The sequence below is a fragment of the Xyrauchen texanus genome, chromosome 8 (genome assembly GCF_025860055.1).
Source record: "Xyrauchen texanus isolate HMW12.3.18 chromosome 8, RBS_HiC_50CHRs, whole genome shotgun sequence".
Taxonomy (NCBI): domain Eukaryota; kingdom Metazoa; phylum Chordata; class Actinopteri; order Cypriniformes; family Catostomidae; genus Xyrauchen; species Xyrauchen texanus.
This window is the reverse complement of record NC_068283.1, coordinates 44,610,075-44,630,866: the sequence shown is the minus strand read 5'-3', so window position 1 is coordinate 44,630,866 and position 20,792 is coordinate 44,610,075. Positions and strand designations below refer to the sequence as shown.

The 20,792-nt window shown below is 40.5% G+C and overlaps 1 protein-coding gene across 1 annotated transcript; it reads left to right on the top strand.

Moving 5' to 3' along the window:
* Positions 1-1,865: 1,865 nt before the first annotated feature.
* LOC127648357 (jupiter microtubule associated homolog 1-like) lies at positions 1,866-18,575 on the top strand. Its single transcript, XM_052133020.1, has 5 exons — positions 1,866-2,033; positions 5,000-5,139; positions 9,579-9,694; positions 11,646-11,673; positions 18,106-18,575. The coding sequence occupies exons 1-5, from the start codon at positions 1,978-1,980 to the stop codon at positions 18,222-18,224; spliced, it is 459 nt and encodes a 152-aa protein (XP_051988980.1). The 5' UTR covers positions 1,866-1,977; the 3' UTR covers positions 18,225-18,575.
* The last annotated feature ends 2,217 nt before the right edge of the window (positions 18,576-20,792 follow it).

The following is a 20,792-nucleotide window of genomic DNA, read 5'->3' as shown; positions in this document are numbered from 1 at the left end:
CAATCATGACTTATTTCCCCAATTGTGCTGCATAATTATGGAGTTTTACAGTAAGTAAAATGACTAAATGCAAAACGATGCCTTGTAATATATGTTATTAAAGCAATTTATTTAAAGGAGTACTCCGGGTTCAATACAAGTTAAGATCAGTCCACTGCATTTGTGGCATAATGTAGATTACCACAAATAAATCCTTAAAAAAAACAAAGCAAAAGAAGTGGGTGCACTGGAAGTGAATGAGGCCATCGCTATTTCAAACATTATATCTTAACATTATTTTAGTGTGATTACATTCAATTCTTCGACTTCGTTGCAATGATGATGTAATCTTGCAAACCCTAAAATAACATTTTTATCAACTGTACAGCTCAAAAAATACAGAAGAATTAAAAGTGCATCTATTACATTATAAACTTAAGATTTCTGTGTTTAAACCCTCCAAAAAATGGCCCCATTCACTTCCATTGTAAGTGCCTCACTGTAACCTCCATTTTGGGGTTTTAAAGAAGAGGGACGAGTCGAAATTGTTTAATCGACACTATACTACAAACGCTGTTGATTGAGATGAACATGCATTAAACCCATAATATTCCTTTAATGCTACTTAAATGTTTATATTCAAATTATAGCAACAGTTTTAACCATGTAGATTTAAATTATCACAAATAATATCTAAAATGACTTGTTGCAAAACAATGCCTGTTAACTGTAAATTTAAATGATAATTTTAATCATATTTAAAGATATAATAATTGTATTTCAATTATAACAACAGTTTTAATTATTATGTTGTTTTGCATAATTATGATGTTTTTTATTTGTTAATAAATAAATAAAAATGAACTATAATTATGTAATTAATTAAAACCAGCTTAAGCTGGTAGCTGTGTTTTGGAACCAGGTGGCTAGTTTAAGCTGGTCATAAACTGCTTAAAGCTGGTCATGAGCTGGTTAAAGATGGTCATAAACTGGTCGAAGCTGGTTAAAGATGGTCATAAACTGCTCAAAGCTGGTCATAAACTGGGCGAAGCTGGTCATGAGCTGGTTAAAGATGGTCATAAACTGGTCGAAGCTGGTTTAAGATGGCCATAAACTGGTCCAAGCTGGTCATGAACTGGTTTAAGATGGACATAAACTGGTCGAAGCTGGTTTAAGATGGCCCTAAACTGGTCCAAGCTGGTCATGAGATGGTTAAAGATGGTCATAAACTGGTCCAAGCTGGTCATAAACTGGTCATAAACTGATCGAAGCTGGTCATGAGCTAGTTTAAGATGGTCATAAACTGGTCATAAACTGGTCGAAGCTTGTTTAAGATGGTCATAAACTAGTTGACCAGCCACCATCTTCCAAAAACCAGCTTGAGCTGGTATGACCAGCTGGTATCTGCTTGGACCAGCTTTGAGCAGTTTATGGCCAGCTTAAACCAGCTACCATGTTCCAAACACAGCTACCAGCTTAATCTGGTTTTTCCACAGGAATCAAATTTTGCTGTACAGTTTAGTTAGTGAGAAATAATTACATAATTACATAAATATTTCTCACAAACTAAAAATGACTGCAAAGTGATGTTTGTTAAAGAAAATTGGACCCTCCGGTTTAAAAGAGCTTTTAAAGTAAAATGTTAAAGTATTTGATCATATCTGAATTCACAAAGCAAGCATTTTATTCACAAAGCATGCTTTAGTTGACGATAATGCAGGAAACCACATGACAAAACCCCTCATGAAAGAGTCATCCAGGATGTTGACAGATTGACAATCGATGCTCCAATCAAACGCCACTTACCGCCCTCTTCTGTCCAATCACGTCGCGCCTCGCCTCGGTGGGCGGGGTTTCGTGGGCTGGTCTAAGGGCCGCGTCGCTGCGCTCGGGTTTCAGCTGGTCCGGGCGGAGTCCATGCGGGATAAAGGATTTACACGGATTTAGCCCAGCTGAAGGTTTATAACGCGCTTTAGCGAGCACAACACCCCGGCCGACATGACCACGACGACCACTTTCCAAGGCATGGAGCCCGGTGCCAAAAACAGCTCCAGGTAAATGCGTTTATCCGGGTTTATTGGGTTCATCACGCGAACAAAAGAAAAGCAGATCTTAGAGCTGGAAGAGATATTGATGATGATGATGATGATGATGATGGTAGTAGTGAAGAAGACGGCCTGCTGGATTCTTCATCCAATGCATGGATCCAAAGGATGCATGCATGCCGCATTATATGGATTTAATCGATTTTGGATTTATAAAATGTTCGGATTTAATCTGAATTTATCCAGACTGTCGACCACCATCATCACCACCATCCTCTTCCTCATAGGTATGAAGACCCATCCACCCTTATTGTGGTCTGAGATCCAGTCCAGACACATTATTTTCTCATTTGGCATGTGTATGAACAGATGTCTGGTGCCTTTTGATGTTGATGGCAGACTGCCACTGAACCATCTCAACTGGCCTTTCAAAAAGATTTGCTCAAGTTTGTGTTTGCATTGCCGTCTTTTATGACCCAGTGAATAGGTGTTTTCTCTCTTTTGGATTTTGCAGTTTAATCTAAGTCATAAGACCATTCAGTGTCTAACCTCAAGCTCCTGCCCCAAAATACACGCTCCATTGTCCTTAAAAGGTTTCTGATACAAGGGTTGGAGCAGTTGCATTGAATTTCTTCCAACCAACCAAATGCATTTGACGGTTTGGATGTCTGGCCAAAGCTTTGTGATCCAAACTCATATTTTTTTTTGAAGTGTGTGAGATGCATTTTTAAGATATCTCCAACTTCCAGGGAGGAATGCATGCATTTGAAGTCATGCATTTGCATGTCAAACATGTTGCGTGGCTTCTGCTTAAAACAACAGTGGCTTTATAGAACAATAAGTGGTTTATTGCGTTTAATCTTGTTGTATTTAAATCAGGATTGTGCTATTGTGTTGCTTTTTAATCCTGAATTGAGATGTCCTGATGCGCATATTGATGCAACATGTTGTCACTCTGACAGATCTATAGATGCATTTTCTATCTGGTTGATTTTCACAATTGATTGAGCTTAAAATAAGCAGTTTTCTCCGATTTAACCTTTAATTTTGTGTGTGTCTGGGGTTCCCCTCAATTGGATGAAGTGTAGAGATGAAATGTAGGTCAAGCCCAAATCTGGGATGTTTATTGGACGCTCGGTCTGATTTGCTGATCTATTCGAGGACAGATCTTGGGCATGGGTGTCTTGGATGTCTTGGATGAAGGATTGTTAATGCCATGTGTCTGCTGTGTGGCTGTGGATCATGTTTGGGTGGGGTCTCCAGCCAACGGCCTTCTCGAATAAAGTCCCCTGAATAGACCCCAAGGTTTTGTCTGGTTAATGCATTATCTGTTTTACATCTATCCAGACGGCAGGTTAACTGCGCACTGGTTTTATAATCTCCTGTGTGCTCCACACCGTCGATTTTATTCACCGAATGAGCAGAAAGTTGCATTAGGATGGGGCTCCAGCTAGACCCCTGACAGCTGCCACCGGGTGTCAGCTGGTTGCATCCCGTGGGGGGTGTTCAGCTCAGGGCAGCAATTTTGCTTTTCAAAAGCATCGATTTGGACTTCCCTCAGCCACATCAATCACGGACCCGCCACTTTTATGCAGGCTTTGTGGATGCCGGAGCTCTCGCCCACCCTTGTGTCTTGTTTAATGAATTCACATGCGTGCTGAATGAAAACCAGCTAACAAGGGAATCCGATCCTTGTCTGAGCAGATAAGGTCAACTGTAGTCAGCTGTAGATGTGTGGGGTATAAAGGGAAATGTTATATTTTACAATGTAATAAAATGGGTTTTTAATTTGCAATGATAACTGGAGATAATAGTTTTATAATACCCATTCTTGCTGATTCAATTTCTACAAAACTTAATCGGTGTTAGCCAGTTTGGGAACATTACCTTTGCTATCATGGAGTTATAGTTAAGTTGGGTGATTTCTGACTATTATAGCTCATTTGGAAACCTAATAAATTATGTGTGCCCAATGTTTTGGCAAAGAGTGAATTATCTTATAAAAAGTTGGCACAAAATATTACTAATTTGTATTATTACTAGAATTATATTGATAAATAATCATCATTATTATTATTTTTAGCCCCTTTCCTCCCAATTTGGAACTCCCATTCCCAATACTTATTAGGTCCTCGTTGTGGCGCGGTTACTCTCCTCAATCCGGGTGGCGGAGGACAAGTCTCAGTTGCCTCCTCTTCTGAGACCGTCAATCTGCGCATCTTATCACGTGACTCATTGTGCATGACACCGCGGAGACTCGCAGAATGTGGAGGCTCATGCTACTCTCCACGATCCACACACAACTCACCACACCCCCATTGAGAGAACCACTAATCACCACCACGAGGAGGTTACCCCATGTGACTCTACCCTCCCTAGCAACCGGGCCAATTTGGTTGCTTAGGAGACCTGGCTGTAGTCACTCAGCACGCCCTGGATTGGAACAGGGGTGGTAGTCCGCGTCAATACTCTCTGAGCTACCCAGTCCCAATCATCATCATTATTAATATTAAATATAATTTCTCGTTGTGAGGCTATTGAGCAATTTTGGCACGTACCATTTTGAACTACTTTTCTGACTGGAATGCAGAGCTGGTACTAAGATGCCATCTTTGGCGGGGCATTTTGATCAGTAGGGTGGGCAAGTGGTTGTCTCTTCATTAGACTGGGATGGGGAAGTTTCTAGGGGCACAATGAGGTGTTACTCTATGACGATGCGCTACCCGGACTGTTTTCGCTGTTGCTTACCGTCTCCGTGTTTATATCACAGTCTCTCACTGAATGCATTTACATGCATACCTCGTGCAAACATCTCACGAAAAAGGTGGCAGATGCCGTTAATGATCCTGCCTGGTATGTGTGTTAATGTGGGCCTGAAGTACCCAGCCTTGTACCTTTGTCAGTATTCAAACGTGTTTTTTGCTTCAGATGAATGGGCGGTTGTGCATAATGTTCTGTTGACGTATGTCTCATAGGGTGTTGCGTCCCCCCGGCGGAGCTTCTAATATTTCCTTCGGTACAGACGAGGAGAAACCAGTGCGCAAAAACAAGATGGCCTCCAGTATCTTCGCTGGACCTGACGACCCCCATGCGCACCGGAGGAACAACCCACCAGGTACACACTCACATGAACATAAATTGACATTTTCTGTGAATAATGACTTCTGTCTGTTACCCTTAAAGACCTATCCTATGCCTTGGGAAAAGTTGCAGTTGCAATGTAGCATGCTGTGATTTTACCTACTTTCATTTTATATGATTTTTTCCACGGTTAACCTACTGTTATCTGTCCCTCAATGGGAAAAACTAAAGCTGCTTTCACAGATGGCCACAAGTGTGTCAGCATATCATTTGCATGATGTAATTTCCTGGACAGATATCCTGACTGCCCAGTGGTTCAGGAAGTGACTCAGGCTCTAAAGTTTGAAAGCCATGAAATGGAGCATGATGCTGTATGACATCATAATGATGCTTCCAGACCAGTTGGATATGCACACACCAAGATCAATCAGCTGTTACAAACTCTCAATTCCCAAATACTGAACTGCCTATCTAGACAGCATTTTAAGGCATCATAAGCTTCTTTTCCACCATTTCGCTGAACAGTTCTGGGTACGGAACGGATACAGTAGCATTTCCACTGGAGCACGTTTACGAACTGTCCTCGGCCTGGAATTCTCGGCACGGTTAGCTAACCGTACTCGACCGTTCCCAACCGTGCAGGTAGAATGGCTTTAGCATGTGGCGCCTCATTTAGTGTCTCTTCATGATGATGATGGTTTAACTAGTATTGTAGCCAACATTTATTTTTATGCATGACTTTTTCGTAAGGGAAGTAAATTACTTGCTCATTTAAACTCAGAATGCATCGATGTATTCTCATAGTTATACTTGAATAATAATTTGTCAATAATGGCTAGTCTGGTACCTCTACCTTTCTGCATATTTGTGTCTGGTGGCAAACACAAGCCCTCCGCAAATGATGGAAAACCTTGCGCCTTTCTCTCTTTACTTTCCTTTTAACAACATGGTCCGTGTCTTTGCTGTTTACCTCTCACGTTGTCAACTAAAGACGGTTCTGTTATGTACCACAGTGGAAAAATTCAACCTTAACCGTGCCAGCTGGCCAGGATCGGCATGGAATGGTGCGGTTTTGCGATGAGAACTGTTCAGCCCGATGGTGGAAAAGTGGCTATAGTTGCACTTGTGACAAGACTGCTATCCTATAAGCTAGCCAACAATATTATGCTGCCTTCTAAGAGACCATATGTTGGCAAAATTCTCTCTGCCTTTGATAGGAGCTCCCTATGTAGATGGTAAGGTAGCTCGATTAGCTTTAGAACAGAGCTTTGTGTTAGGATGTGTAGTGTTGGACTGAGGATCTCTTGAAATGGTACTATGCTATGTGTTTGTAGATAATTGAGGGTGATTTGAATGCGGAGTACAGCTGGTTTGGGTTGCAGTAGTGGTGCGATTAGCTCTGCACAAGCTCATACACAGATAATCGTTTAGATGAGGATAATCTGCACTTATGGCTCAGCTTTTGATTTGGCGGTAATGCTTCACTTGGGCAGGTGGCATTCTTATCTCTGTTCTTTCTTTCTTAAAATGCTTTGATCTGGGTGTTGTTGAATCCTGCTGCTAGCATGCGGCGTTTGGTTTCTTCGTGCAAACGGTGAGTGTTTCAGGAGGAAGTCTAGCATAGCCAGTCTTTTGACTATCAGCACAATGTCTGGTTGGCTTTAGAGGTCAGCCGATAGTGTATTATAAAGTATTCCTTTTATCACAAAGCACTCTACATGGCGAGTAAATCACTCGCATATGCGACCAAAATTCCGCACTATCTGACTAAAAGAGGACTTTTATTTCCCACTGGCGTGTACAAATTACGATTTTACTCGCCAAAGTTTGAGATGTGTTGTGGCGAAGAAGAACTCGAGCGCCACGATCCTTCTACTGAACAAGAAGGCATCATTTAGGAACCTGGATTCAACCTCGTCTTATACAACGAGTTTGCGCCCTGAAGGAAATTGACCTCATTTGTCTGCAAAGGGTCCAGATCTGTCGTGATAGTGCCGTCTCCATCACTTTAGTTGAGTCTTGGAATGCCGCTGACATTGTGTTTAACAACGTCAACTCTGATTTTGGTCAAACTGTTCCCCGGGCTGTACATTCTCCATTTTAAAGCAAGCCTACAGACCAGAAATTTGCCTGTTGGACTTCAGTTAGAAGGGCTTGTAGATTTGAATTTGAGAACGTGTACAATAAGTATTTGTGGTGGAGTGGCGGTGGTGTAGTGAGCTAAAGCACATAACTGGTAATCAGAAGGTTGCTGGTTTGATCCCCACAGTCACCTCCATTGTGTCCTTGAGTAAGACACTTAACTCCAGGTTGCTCCGGGGGGGATTGTCCCTGTAATAAGTGCACTGTAAGTCACTTTGGATAAAAGCATCTGCCAAATATGTAACTGTTAGTATTTGTACAAGTTAGTCATATACACTATACAAGTCAAAGTTTCCAAAGACCTGATCTAGGCGTGTGTAAATACATTAATATTTAAAAGTACAATCATATATTGTGCAATATTTTAACTTCAGAAAACATTGTAAATATGACAATTTCACAAATACAAGTGCATAATTCTTTTTGTGCATTGTAGTTTTAATATAGTAGCACTTGAATTATTATCTTTATAATATCATTATTAATTGTGTCTTCATTAGGTTCCAAACTTTCAATTTGTATGAAATTGTATCAAACAGTGACAGCAGCTGGTATCGTTTTTAAAAATGCAAATTCGTGACATCATATAAATTGAAAGAATGTGAAATTTGTGCAATTGTACACAAGCTAAAATGTGATTAAAAGGAACAAAGGTGAAATGTAAAAATGATCAGTCTTGCATACTATTGTGACAGGGTGGAGGGCGGGGCCGTGACACTGCAGCTTCCAGTCGGCCCTTATCCCTCTCTGAGGCTTGATTAGCCTGATGAGGGGCTGGGTGTGTAGCATTACGACCCGGCCCCGCCCTCCACCCTGTCACAACTATATTGTGTGAAATCATATATATTTATCAGTATTTTTCATTTGCATTACGCTTAAAAGTCTGGTGAGTAAAAACAAACATTTACTTGTAGTACATTTCCGTAAAGGGTGATGGCAAATATTGGTGCAGATATTTGCTGATAACTGATGGTTCCGAAAAGCAAATATCAGCACCGATTAATCGGTAAAACCGATATATCGGTCTCCCTCTAGTCCACTTGGCAGCTTATTCTGGTCAAAAACGGGCCACTTTGACAGGAACAGACTGTCTGACTGATGTGTAAAAATGGCCGATCATATTTCACGGTTATAGTTTTGTTACAGTTATGGGCGGGTCAATAAACAATGCATTATTCCACCTTAATAGAGCGCAAAAACAATGTCTTCTAAAGACAGCCCTACTGTGAGCTCTGAGGTTGTTAATCGATCATTTATGCTTCTGTTGAAGCTATCCGTCCGTGTTATTTCAGATTCATTTAAAAAAAAAAAAACATGTTTAATAGTACAATTTCTGGTGAAGAACTACACTACCCATGATCCCAAAGAGAAAGATCCACCAATCAGAGAATCGCATCAAACAAAGCTCACCAAAAGAGCTCTGCAGTGACCTCCCACTCCTATGAGCAACTTGGATTAAGTGCCTTGCTCAAGGATACAATGATGGTGACTGTGGGGATTAAACCAGCCACCTTCTGATTACCAGTTATGTGCTTTAACCCACTATGCCACCACCACTCCAGTATATATATATTGGTTCTACACTTAAAATAAACAACTTCAAATGAAAAGTTTGACATTTGATTTTGATTTGATTGTCATTCACAATGCTTGATGGGATTGTAGTACATTGCCTCATTAAAGACGTTAAGTGTCTTGTACCGTTGTCTGATTTTCAAGTACATATTTTGCTTCAAATCGAAGTTTGTAATATTTTGATTCACTTTGGAGCTGATAGGTTTGGTTTATGGTTCACAACTCTTATATTAAAGGATTTTAAGAGATCCCAATGGAAAAATTAATGGAACAAAGGTGGTTGAAAAGTGGGCAGGCACTGCGATTTGTGCAAAGCTAGCCAGAGTAGCCAATCAGGTTGGGCTTGTCATTATTTTGCAAGCTCTTGTGGTTTTGTGCAATGTTTTATGCATCATCGGGTCAGTGAGTGGTCTGTTAGTTAGACTGGAGGAGACTCCCATTAATCTGTGCAGATCTCACTCTGAAATTTCCTCTGTTTGTTGAGTGAGCGGCTCTTATGGGCGACAGGAAGTTCATAGTGTCGGCTAGAGGTGGTGAGACAGGATGTTCTTTTGATTCATTGAACGTTTGGTTTGATATATAGTCTCTTCGTGAATGTACCAAACCTGTTTGACATTCTTCTGTGGAACGTTAGAGGAGATGCTTAGCAGAATTTCCAAACATATGGAAGCCCACAGAGGACATGCATTATCATAATTGCTTTAATTTGAAAGAATATTGAAACTCTGTTGCCTGAGTGTTGTGATGTCATCGCAGGTGGAGAAGCTTCTGGCGTTCTGTGTGGAGAACCGTCGGCCCCTCTGAGGCGGTGCCAGCCCGCCATCGTTTATGACAACGGCGCACCCGGCGGCGACCAACAGGCCAACTATGTGGTGAGTTCAAACGTGTCCAATAAAACACGGTTCATTTGTTCTGAATATAGGTCAACTGAACTGCAGTTAATTATTAGTCGTTTATAGGACATCAAGATAACTTTGGTATTGTGTAGTAGAGCACAGTTTGGCTGGGTGTGTGCAGTAAGTTTAGAGGGGTTTTGTTATTGTAACTGTATTTGGCTCACACAGTAGTGCTGTTAACTGTCTGTGTGTCTTAAATAACACTGCTGGGTGTGGTAAGAACTAACAGCCGCACAGACGGCGTTTGGACGCCACAGCTGTTCTCTGGGTCAGTCAAAGCCTCGGCTCGCTGTACAGAGAGACAATATTTGTCCTTTGGAGGAAGTTCTTTCTGCTTCTACTTCTGCTAAAGTGCTAGCCTTATTTACAGGTGTTTGTTTCCCTGACTTTTCTGCAAAAATTATTCTCCAGTTCTGCTGATGTAATGAAGGCTGTGTGAGAGGGGCAAAATATCGACCAATAACATCGGCCCAATTTTCTTGATCCAACAAAATCCTCAAAAAAACAAAAAATTCCCCTGAATGTAATTTAATTCAGAAATGTCACGTTATAAATCAGCCACAATGTAGAAAAAAAACACACAGAAATGAAGAGGTTAGATTATAAAACATCAAGAGCAGGCACGGATGGGCCATTGGGAAGTTCTGGCATTTTTCCGATGGGCTGGACACGAAACGGGGCCGAATGGGCCGCGATAAGCTGAAATGGGCCACCACGTTATGACCGCGCTGATCTCTCTTCCCAGTCCGCCCCTGATCAAGAGTGAAAATGATGCACACCTACTCTCTCTCTTAAACACACGCAGTGAACTGGAGAGACTATAACACGGAGCACTTTTGTTTGAAATATATGTCAAATAAAGTAAGAAAAATCAGACACCATGCAGAACACACACAGAAATGAATCTGTGAGACCATAACACATTCACCATGCAGAACACACACAAAGACAAAGACAAAGATCCCCCATTTAGCCTTAACAGACTGTAGGGGCAAGTGCTGTTAGCGACCACCTATGAAGGCCGGAACAGTACACGAGGGGGTGGGTGGCCAGCCCGACCGCCTTTGTCTCCCCAGTGGCGATGTTTACACACCGCACCAGGTACTCATTTTAGGCTGAGTCTAACTAGGGGAGGCCCGGGACCGGTTCAGATAATCGTCACTGGTGTTGGCCATGAGCGGGAATCTAACTCTGGTCGCCAGGTTCGTAGCGCAGCGCGCTAACTGCTACACTACAGCTCCACTAAGTTTTCCAGCAGATGACGGCAATCTGATCCATTGCATGACATTAGAATATTTTTCCTCATACATTAACTTATTAGCTTAAGTTCAGATAACAAAATCAGTTTTTTGATGACAGTGAATAATGTGATTTAGTCATTTAGAGGTAAATAAGGTCTGAATACCCCAAAATGCACAACTTGAGTGTTTATTGTTGGTCAAATTTGACCCGAAGAGTACAAGTTTGATTCTAAAACGAAGGGTGCACGAGGGTTAATGATTTTTGGATATTTGTTCTGGAAAACAAGTAATATACCAATTAAAAATGCATCAGTCATTTTTAGACTTGTGTATTTATAATTTCCTTCAGAAATGTTACAATATACACTACAAACAAATGAAACATGTTTTTAACAAGTATTTTTGTCTTGATTTCCAGTAAAAAAATCAATAAAACAATCCCTTAAAACAAGATAAATATACCTGAAGCTAAATTGTCATATTTAAACGGTCATACCAAAGATATTTGGCTTATTTAGTTTTCTACATGTTCACACAAACACTTTAAAGTGGAAAAAGTCAAAATATCTTCTGTTGTGTTGCCATGAAGTAGTTAAACTGAAGAGCTTCATGTTTCACTTCAAGAGAAGGTTTACAAATACTGTCATTGCCGCTTTGCTGATGGGAAATCTGCTCTTGTTTTGCAGGATGAACCAGAACAACAAGACCACAATGGTGAGAATCATTTTACTTCTGGAAATATCAGTATTTTGTTGTAATCTTCCTCAAAAATCCAGTGTTGGATGCTTTGATTTGCCTCTTCTCCTGCGTGTAAACTGCAATGCATGACTCTCATTTGTTGAAGAATGTGGCGAATAAATGGTCGGTGAAGTCGTGCATTAGTTCTGGAATTTTCCCTCCGTCTCCTTTTAATGAGAGAGACAGACGGACACATATATTCCATGATTCCACGTCTGTTGGCCACCGTTTCGGTCTGGACTCCTCATTAAGGACAGCTGTAGTAACAGGCATTCCTTAATTTAGATCAGTGCTTCTCAACTGCTTTTGCTTCAGGACACAGATTTTACATTAGGCTCTACACTGTATACCTAAACTGGTACAAAACAAGAGTAAATAAACTATTAACATGACATGGCGTCAAGAGGCAAACGGACAGGCTTGTAAATGCAGAAATGATTACTTTACCATCAGTTTGGTGACCGTGAGAGGATTAGACTCCACAGGCTTGGATTTTGAATGTAGAGTAACATGTTGATTTGCCTTCACCTCATGCATTGGTCATGTCAGATTAACGAAGTACAAATACTTAAGTACAGTGTTTCAACGGCTTTCCAGCCGGGCGCCTTCCCTGGCCCAAACGGGACCTCTTTTATTTCAAGCCATTTGATATCATGGTGAAGTCCTTCATTATGAACGATAAACGTCCCAGACCACATTTTAGTAAGCTGCATAGGCCGGTTGACAAAGGTGGGCTAGGCCTACCCAAGATTTTATTTTATTATAATGCGTTTGGTCTCGGACATTTGCTCATTGGTCGCTCCCACCTGAGAGAGCCCCTCCCTGGTTTGGCATTGAACAGGAAGTTCTTGCCCCCATTTTGCCATTTGCAAACCCTTTCTATTAAACTAATTGGAGAAGTAACCCCCGGTATGGACAAAAGTGTCCAGAGTGTTTCATTCAGACATTTAATTAAATATTGCCTCGAGCTTTTGGCTGAATCCTAAATTTATGTATTAAAAAGTCCCCCTTCGGGAGGTCAGAGTGGACTGTGGGTGGGGGGGGTTAATATGCTAGGTGACCGATATGAGAGTGCAGTGCTGAGATCTTTTGAAAATATGGTTAAACATTTTAGGATTCCCAGTTCACAGTTTGTGTTTACAGCTGTGCCACCTGCTCTGTACTATTTTTGGGAGTAGCACCCCCCACCCAAAGTGGCAGATACCCTGGGAGAGGTGATTACTGCTTTTGGAAAAGGTCATGAGGCATCAGTGTATTACTCCATGCTAACTCAGAGTCTGGGGGTCGGATCTTTAACTTTTATTAAGAGATTATGGGAGAAAGATTTAAAGTTGGTATTGGAGGAGGGAGTTTTTGCTGTATGTAGAGATGCAAGGGTGCGTCTGATGCTATTCAAGATTGTACATGGATTCTATTGGACCCGCTCCTGATTGTATGGGCTTGGTCTTAGACACACCCACCTGCTGGTGATGCCAATCAGAAGACTGGTACACAACCCATGTTTTTTTGGGGATGTGCCAAGATCAAAGAATTATGGTTGAGGGTTCAGAGCTTTATGTGTGATGTATTGGACTCTCAATTTTCATTTTGCCCCAGACTCTGTATCTTCAATGGGGCGGTCATCAATATTGGGGATAGTAAAAAAAGCTGGGTCCTAGCTGCAGTTATCATTTGGCAGATGAATCATCCTTGGGGTGTAAGTCAGCTGGGGCACCCTCGTTTCGGGAGTGGTGCGGGGAGATGGGCGGGGTGGCAGCATTCGAGGAAGTGATTTTTAGAAGGCTGGAAAAATGGGATTTGTTTGAATATTGGGGGAGGGCTTTAATGTATTGTACTCAAGTATACATATTTCTTTTGACTTCTACTTCACTACATTTTGAAGAGAAAATTGATACTTGGCCTTTTGTTACTTTTTACGACTGACACCGCAAAGAATAACAAGCATGCAGATCGGTGATGGGTGTCTGATTCATGAAAGAATTGTTTGAGTTGAATCTTTTTTAAATTTGATTCATTTGAACCAATTAAAAAGATTCAAAACGCGTTCTGAATGATTTGTTTTGCGAATCACAATTTTCTCAATCAAATTCATTATTGGAGGTGCGGAGATACCAAAAGGGGGGTGGGGTACAGTGACGGCCGGGATGGAGAGGTGGGGCAATGGCCACCCCCTAGCTCCGCCACTGTCTGGAAGTTTGCAGTTGTCAAGGTGATGTCTTGGCTCATTGCTACAGTATGTGATTGCCAGGTTGTTACTATGCTGTTGCGAAGTCATTTTAACTTTGTTTTTAGCGCAATGCATGCAGTTGCTAGGGTGTGCTGGGTGGTTGCTGTGTGTTTGTTTAATGGCCCAAATGGAAAGAGCACAGTCTCTTGTCCACCTTCAGTGTTACAATTTATGGACTTGTTTTTTCAGTAGCATGTCTTATCCATACGTTTAACACATTGCCAATATAAACACTATATCAGTTATGTTGTGGTTTAAACTGGTTCAAGGTAAAAACTGCGTTCTTATTGTACAAGTTCAGAAGTCATAAATTCGATTGTAATGAGCGTTCAAGTGTTTTGCAACCCGTTTTGCAATTTCATCTTTTTCACTTTTTTTTTTTTTGTTTTGTTCCACCAATGCAATAACATGTACATGTATTCACATGTACACTGCATATTAGGTGTGTCTTATTTGATCATTCTTGTCTGGCCACATATACTGATGGGAAATGTTATTTTGTTGCACAAGATGGTCACCTCCTATGAACTAGATAAATGAGTCTTATTTTCTGGCAAGCTTTATTCATCAATGGGACAAAGTACATGCGATCTAAACTGTACAGTCACCAATTTGCTTGATCCTTGCCATGCTTCTTAAATTAGCATGCACCCATCGCAGAAAATCATCACTCCAAGACAATCACACTGGATTTACGACTTTGGTGCTGTTCTTGCACACTAATCTCATAAATATTATCATTATGACGTGACTTGAAAGCTTCATTAAAGGGATGGTTCACTCAAAAATGATCGCACCGTCTTCGCACCCTCATCCCATCTCAGATATGTATGACATTCTTTGTTCTGCAGAACACGTACACAACATTTTTTAGAAGAATATCTCTGTTCTGTGTGTCCTTTCAATGTAAGTGAATGGTGGCCAGACATATGAAGCTCTGAAAAGCTAATTAAAGCAGCATAAATGTAATCCATAAGACTCCAGTGGTTTAATCCATGTCTTCTGAAGCAATCCAGTTGGTTTTGGGTGCCAACAGACCAAAATAAAACTCTTTATTTCACTGTTCATCTTAACAGCAGTCTCCTTATTTCAAGCTCAATTACACTTCTTATAGCGCCATCTAGCGCGCTGCGCATGCGTCAAGCATTAGGAAGTGTAACAGAGTTTGAAATCCTGACCGTGCCTTAGGATTTATAGGAGTTATAGTTTGGTTTTTCACCCTAATCCAACTGGATCTCTTCTGAAGACATTGATTAAACAACATGGATTACTTAATTGTTGTCTTTTGTGTCCTTATTGGAGCTTCAATGTTCTGGTCACCATTCACTTGCATTGTATGGACCAACAGAGCTGAAATATTCTCCTAAAAATCTTTGTTTTCAGCTGAAGAAAAAAGTCATACACGTCTGGGATGGCATGAGAGTAAATGATGAGCACCGCCAATCAAATAAACTGCCGTCGGATTAATCAGCTGTTCTGTAAATTGTGATTTTCTTGTAGGCCTTGGCTTTTGATACTTAAGTATTAAGTAAATTTAAAATCAGTTACTTTAAGTATTTTTCTCATGAGCTACTTTAACTTTTACTTGAGTAAAAGTAAAGATACCTTCATGAAAATGGACTCAAGTATGACGAATGGATACTTAACACAACACTGGGTCGGTTACTGCGTGAACTGGGCTCAAATAAAGAGCTGTTTAATAGTCATGCACTACAGTGAATGTTCTGCTTTTAGATGATGCTGATAAATCAGTTTCTAGGGTCTCATTTCACATGCAAAGAGGCCATTTACATTGGAGTCAATCGTGCAGCTCTTTGGGTTAGAGACACCCACGTGATCTCATCTCTAAATTACAACGATTCTGCAATGTATATTAACGTTCCAGTGGCATGCATTCGTAAGGCGGTCACATTTAAAATCAAAATGAACTTCAATACGTGTTTTTAAATGTTGATGAACTTTATATGGCATCTACAAACACTGCGCTCCTGCACGAGACGCTGAATAAACTAAAACTCATCGGCCAAAGACGTTAGTCCAGCAGGGTGCAGCCACGATTAGCCAGGAGTGTGACGATCTCCGTTCAGTACTTTAATAGCCACCGATGCTACAAAAATACCATCAATACCAAGATAACTTCCTGTGCACTGTTCGATTACAGTCAGCTGCTTTCAAACACTCACATGCGTGTGCCTTTTTAATCAAAATACCCCTCTGTAGGTGATATTAATGTAAACACGTCTGTTAATGAAGTATGATAGTGTAAACAGACGGGACAAGTTGTTCAATGTTAGAATTGTGCGATGTGGAAATGTGTATATAAGCTTCATGTTGTCTGTTATAGGCGTTCATTCTTACTGCATCAAATCAGTATTAATGTAGATCTAATAATCGCACTGTAAAGACTGTCAAATATGAAAGTAGTTTCATTTTACATTAAATTACTTATTTATGTGACTGTAGGGCTTATGAAGCTGCTAGCCAGCTAATACCTCCGAACCGACTGATTTCTTGACTGATTCAACTTACTGTTTCACTCAAATGTGTGTATCTTTGACAAACGGCTTGTGTTTTTAGCAACACACATGACTCAAATGACTAAATGTATCATTTTATATAGTTTTTTTGTTTTTATATAAACATTGAAAACGTTGGCTGAACCGCACCTACGACCAGATGAACCGAACACTTCCTGCAGGAAATCTACATTTCCTCTGTATCAGGCTGGCGGTGAGACGTTACACTTATGGGCTCTTTAGATGTACATCTGTACTGCCGTCACCATATAATGGAAATATACAGACATTAAAATTCATTAGAGACCCAATACTGATATGCTCATTGAGCTTGCAGTTGTTTTTCCAGTAATGGTGAAGTACCAGTGCTTCTTACATATTGATGTTTAAGAGTATCCGTAGTACCAAGTACCAATGTAGTTGGGGTAACCACGCTGTTTGAATAAGCTCTCAACGTGAGCAGCTTGTTGGTTAAAGTTGGATTAATTTAAATGTTGTCAGTTATGGCTTATGAAAATGGATCGAACGGCACTACCATGAACTCTGAGGTTGTTAATCAGTGGAATATGCTTCTGTTGAAGCCATCAATCCTCGTTATTTCAACGACAACAATAAAATGTAATCGTGGAATTTCTGTTGAACTTCATTACCCATGATGCTGAAGAGAAAGATCCACCAATCCGAGAATTGGGGCGAACAAAGTGCAACTTAAAGAGCCCTGCCGCGACCGCCCACTCCCATGATGCAAATATTTAACGTAATGTTGTTTTTGTACTTGCAATTAAAAACATGAAATTAATTGTTATAAATTTCCATTTTATTTCATTAGCATCAAAAAATGAATGTGGAAAAAGTTCCAGGAAAAATCAAGATGGCTGAAAGTGGACTGACACTGTTGCGCTTAATACATGTTTACTTGAAGCTACAGTGTATAATTTCTGTGACAATAACACCACCGAAGACAATTGCAAAAATAAACGATGTTTTTAAAAAGGCTTTACATGTTTGCCCCTCGTCTGCAGTCGTCAAACTGTCAGATAGCCCCTCCCCCAACAACGTTACTCAACCAATAGTATGAGTTGGGGGTGGGGCTATCGGACGGCTCAAACGACTAGACGAGGGGCAAATATGTAAAGCTCTAAAACGGACCGATTTAAGCGTTTTCATACGTTTGTGTGGACGAGCAACTTTTGGAAAACGCTTGAAAACGTTAGTGTGGATGGAGAGCGTTTTGAAACGAAAATGCCGTTTTCAAATGTATCTGGATTAATGTAGACGTAGCCTGAGACGTTTATCATTCAGAATGTTTGTAAATCCGATGCTGTTAAGATGTTTAGCAGATGCTAATTCGGTTTTGACGCCTTCCTGATGAAAAGATCTAAATCAGATATCTTGGAGATGTACGTGTGCTATCTGGGATAGTTGTCTCTGCATATTAAGCTGGGATAGAAGGAAATATTACAACACTGAAAAAGTTACTTCAGCTTTATGAAACATTAAGTAAAGTTAGTTTGCTTTAAATAATAAATATTAACAGTGTGGTCAATACCGTAGTCGCTTCTGCTGTGGTATTGAAATTGGTATTGTGAATAATGAACCACTGGGATTTGGGTGTTGTGACCGCTCTATCGCTATCCTAACTGTTGCTGCTCTGTGTGTGTTTAGATGAGGCTCCGGAGCCGAAAGAGGACGCCGCACAGTCTTCTGGTGCCTCAGTGCCTGCTGGCGCCCCCTCTGGCCGGAGGAACCCTCCCGGTGGCAAATCCAGTCTGATCCTGGGCTGAAACGCTTTTTCATTGAACTTTCTCTGCTCTATCTGTCTTTTCTCTATCTATTGTTTTTTTTAAGGAATTCCCTCTTCCTTCACTATTCTTGTGAGCCATGGAAAATGTGTCCTCCACCATCGTTTCATTTTTTCTATTGCAAAAAAAAAAAAGAGAAGCGTTTGTTGACAGAAGCACTTTATGTAAGAGGTCAGTTTCAGCCGCTCCTGCAGGATTCAAGGCATGAGAGATTCACATCGACTGTCCGTCTGCCCCGGTGTACATCATACAAGGAAAAAAGGACAAAAGAAAAAAAAAAACATTTGTTGCGCAAAATTTCTAAGTACAAATAAAGATTGATATGAATTTCAATGTTTGGTTCAGTTGAGTGTTAATTGCTTGGAATGTCAGTTTTCAGGTGTTGCTGACACATGTGACGTTATTGAAGTTGATCAATATGTTGTGATATTAAAGATTTTGTTTATACTGTGTTCCATTTTCAACTTTCGGAGACGTTTGTGTAAAACATATATACCGTATATAGGCTAATGCACCGTTTTCAGGAAGTAGTAAGCTAATATTTCATTTAGAACAAGGCCAAAGTTTGTCTATCCAAGGGACACTCCCATTGAGACCCATTCAGATCTCATTATACTCGTTTACATTTCTTAATTTCAAGGGTTGGGACCTGAGATGTAGAAATCTGGCTCTGCAATCTCAATAAATACATTTTTAAACGCCCTTATGCAGCAATTAGGAACGTCTGCGATTGGGCCATCCAGAGCAGCGCTGAGAAAATCGTCTCAAAAGAACCTCCTCGTTCACAAACCGGATATCAGGAAGTGACTTGGTAGTTTTTGGAAGGAAAACAACTACGTAAACATCAGTGAGTATTAACAAGTCCACTGTCGGCCATCTTTGGAATGGTCTCGGGAGGCTATTTCCAGTCATGCCAGTCTACTAGAATGGGGAAAGACCCAAATCTCAAAAACGGTTGGTCACGATGACAATCAAAGTGTATATTTCAAATCAGCAGTACAATCGGACAACACTGGAGTCATAAATTGTGTTACCTCGGATTACGCTAAAAACGTAATTTCCCCAGCTTGTATAGCTAATGTCTCTGATTGACAGGCGATGTCTGTATCTAATAGGTGATTGGCTCTTTTACCTGGAAGGCGGGTCTGACTTTCTACATGGGCGTTCCAATTTCTCTCATTCATTTAAATTGAAGTGGCCCGTCTCTACTGAATAGTCTCCGTTGTTAGCGATGGATTCGATGAAGTCCTGATGAACACATGAGAGTTTGAAGATGGTCAAATAACTTGGAAATTGAAAATTTCAATCTCTCACTCAAGTTAGTCAGTAATGGCTACCTTTAGCCCTTTATATCCTGGCAGTGCTAATTTCATTACCATTGTTTAAATAATCAATTTCAAATTGGTAAAGTAGAAGGGTGAGTGTCTGGGTAACTCATCGAGTATTGATGCTGACTATCACCCCTGCTGATTGACTCCAACCAGGTCTCCTAAGCAACCAAATTGTCCCGGTTGCTAGGGAGGGTAGAGTCACATAGGGTAACCACTTCATGATTGTCACTCTCGGTGGGGCGCGTGCTGAGATGTGCGTGGATGCCGCGGAGAATAGCGTGAAGCCTCCACACGCACTAGGTCTCCGCAGTAACACACTCAACAAGTCACGTGAAAAGATTTATTTAAAAAATAAATAAATGTAATACTGGTTTAATGTCATTCTGGTTTAAATGTCAAATGAAGGACTGTTTTGATATTTTGATTAAATTGCAAACACAAGGAGTTTAACAACATATAGTAAAATTTTAGCACATTAGAAGTTAATTTTGACTAATGAACATCATTCTGCGTGACATTTGTTCTTTATCCTGCAGGTGTTTGGACTGTTGTGTCTATATTCATGTGTGTGTGTGTCTGTGTTCCTTTAATCTTGTGAGTCTAAAAGGTTTTTGTTTCAGTGTCACTCTGATCAATTTTTCCCTCATCTGCAGAAATGTAAAATAAACACAGCTTTATGCAACTGAAACATCATTTCCAGATCATTCAGCGACTAATACATTTCAAATCCAAGAATTATAATCCCATATGAGAGACGTTTAGTGTTATTCAGATCTGTAAGCATAAACAGTGCAGTAATGATCATATTGGTATAAATGTTGCGTTTATTCCAAGGTTTCATTCTTCCGTCTTTTATTTTGAAGTCTTGTCTTAATTATTTGTGTTTCGCTTGATTGTTTCCAGGAGTATCCTATTTATTAGTCTAGTTAACTAATTTAGTCTTGACTCTTGTATTTAAAGATGATGAGTTATTGGTGTCCGTGGCTTTGTTCATCGAGACAGCAAAACTTATTTTTGGCATATAAGACTCAAATCGGTTTACCCAGATAGCAAAGTTGGGCCAAATTCGGCACCATTTCGGCAGAATGTTTTGCCCACATACCACGTGGGATTACGGTCTAAGACTGGCTCAAATTTGCAATAACTCCTAATTGAGAACACTGTAACATTCACTGGGAACAAGTCAGCGGTTTTGGACGCAGTTAAAGGAGCTGTAAGT

Bases quoted from the DNA above. Each gene is read 5' to 3' on its own strand.
- LOC127648357 (XM_052133020.1), top strand. From the start codon at position 1,978: ATGACCACGACGACCACTTTCCAAGGCATGGAGCCCGGTGCCAAAAAC. The intron at 2,034-4,999 runs GTAAATGCGTTT...TATGTCTCATAG, and splicing joins GGTGCCAAAAACAGCTCCAG to GGTGTTGCGTCCCCCCGGCG. The intron at 11,674-18,105 runs GTGAGAATCATT...GTGTGTGTTTAG, and splicing joins AGAACAACAAGACCACAATG to ATGAGGCTCCGGAGCCGAAA.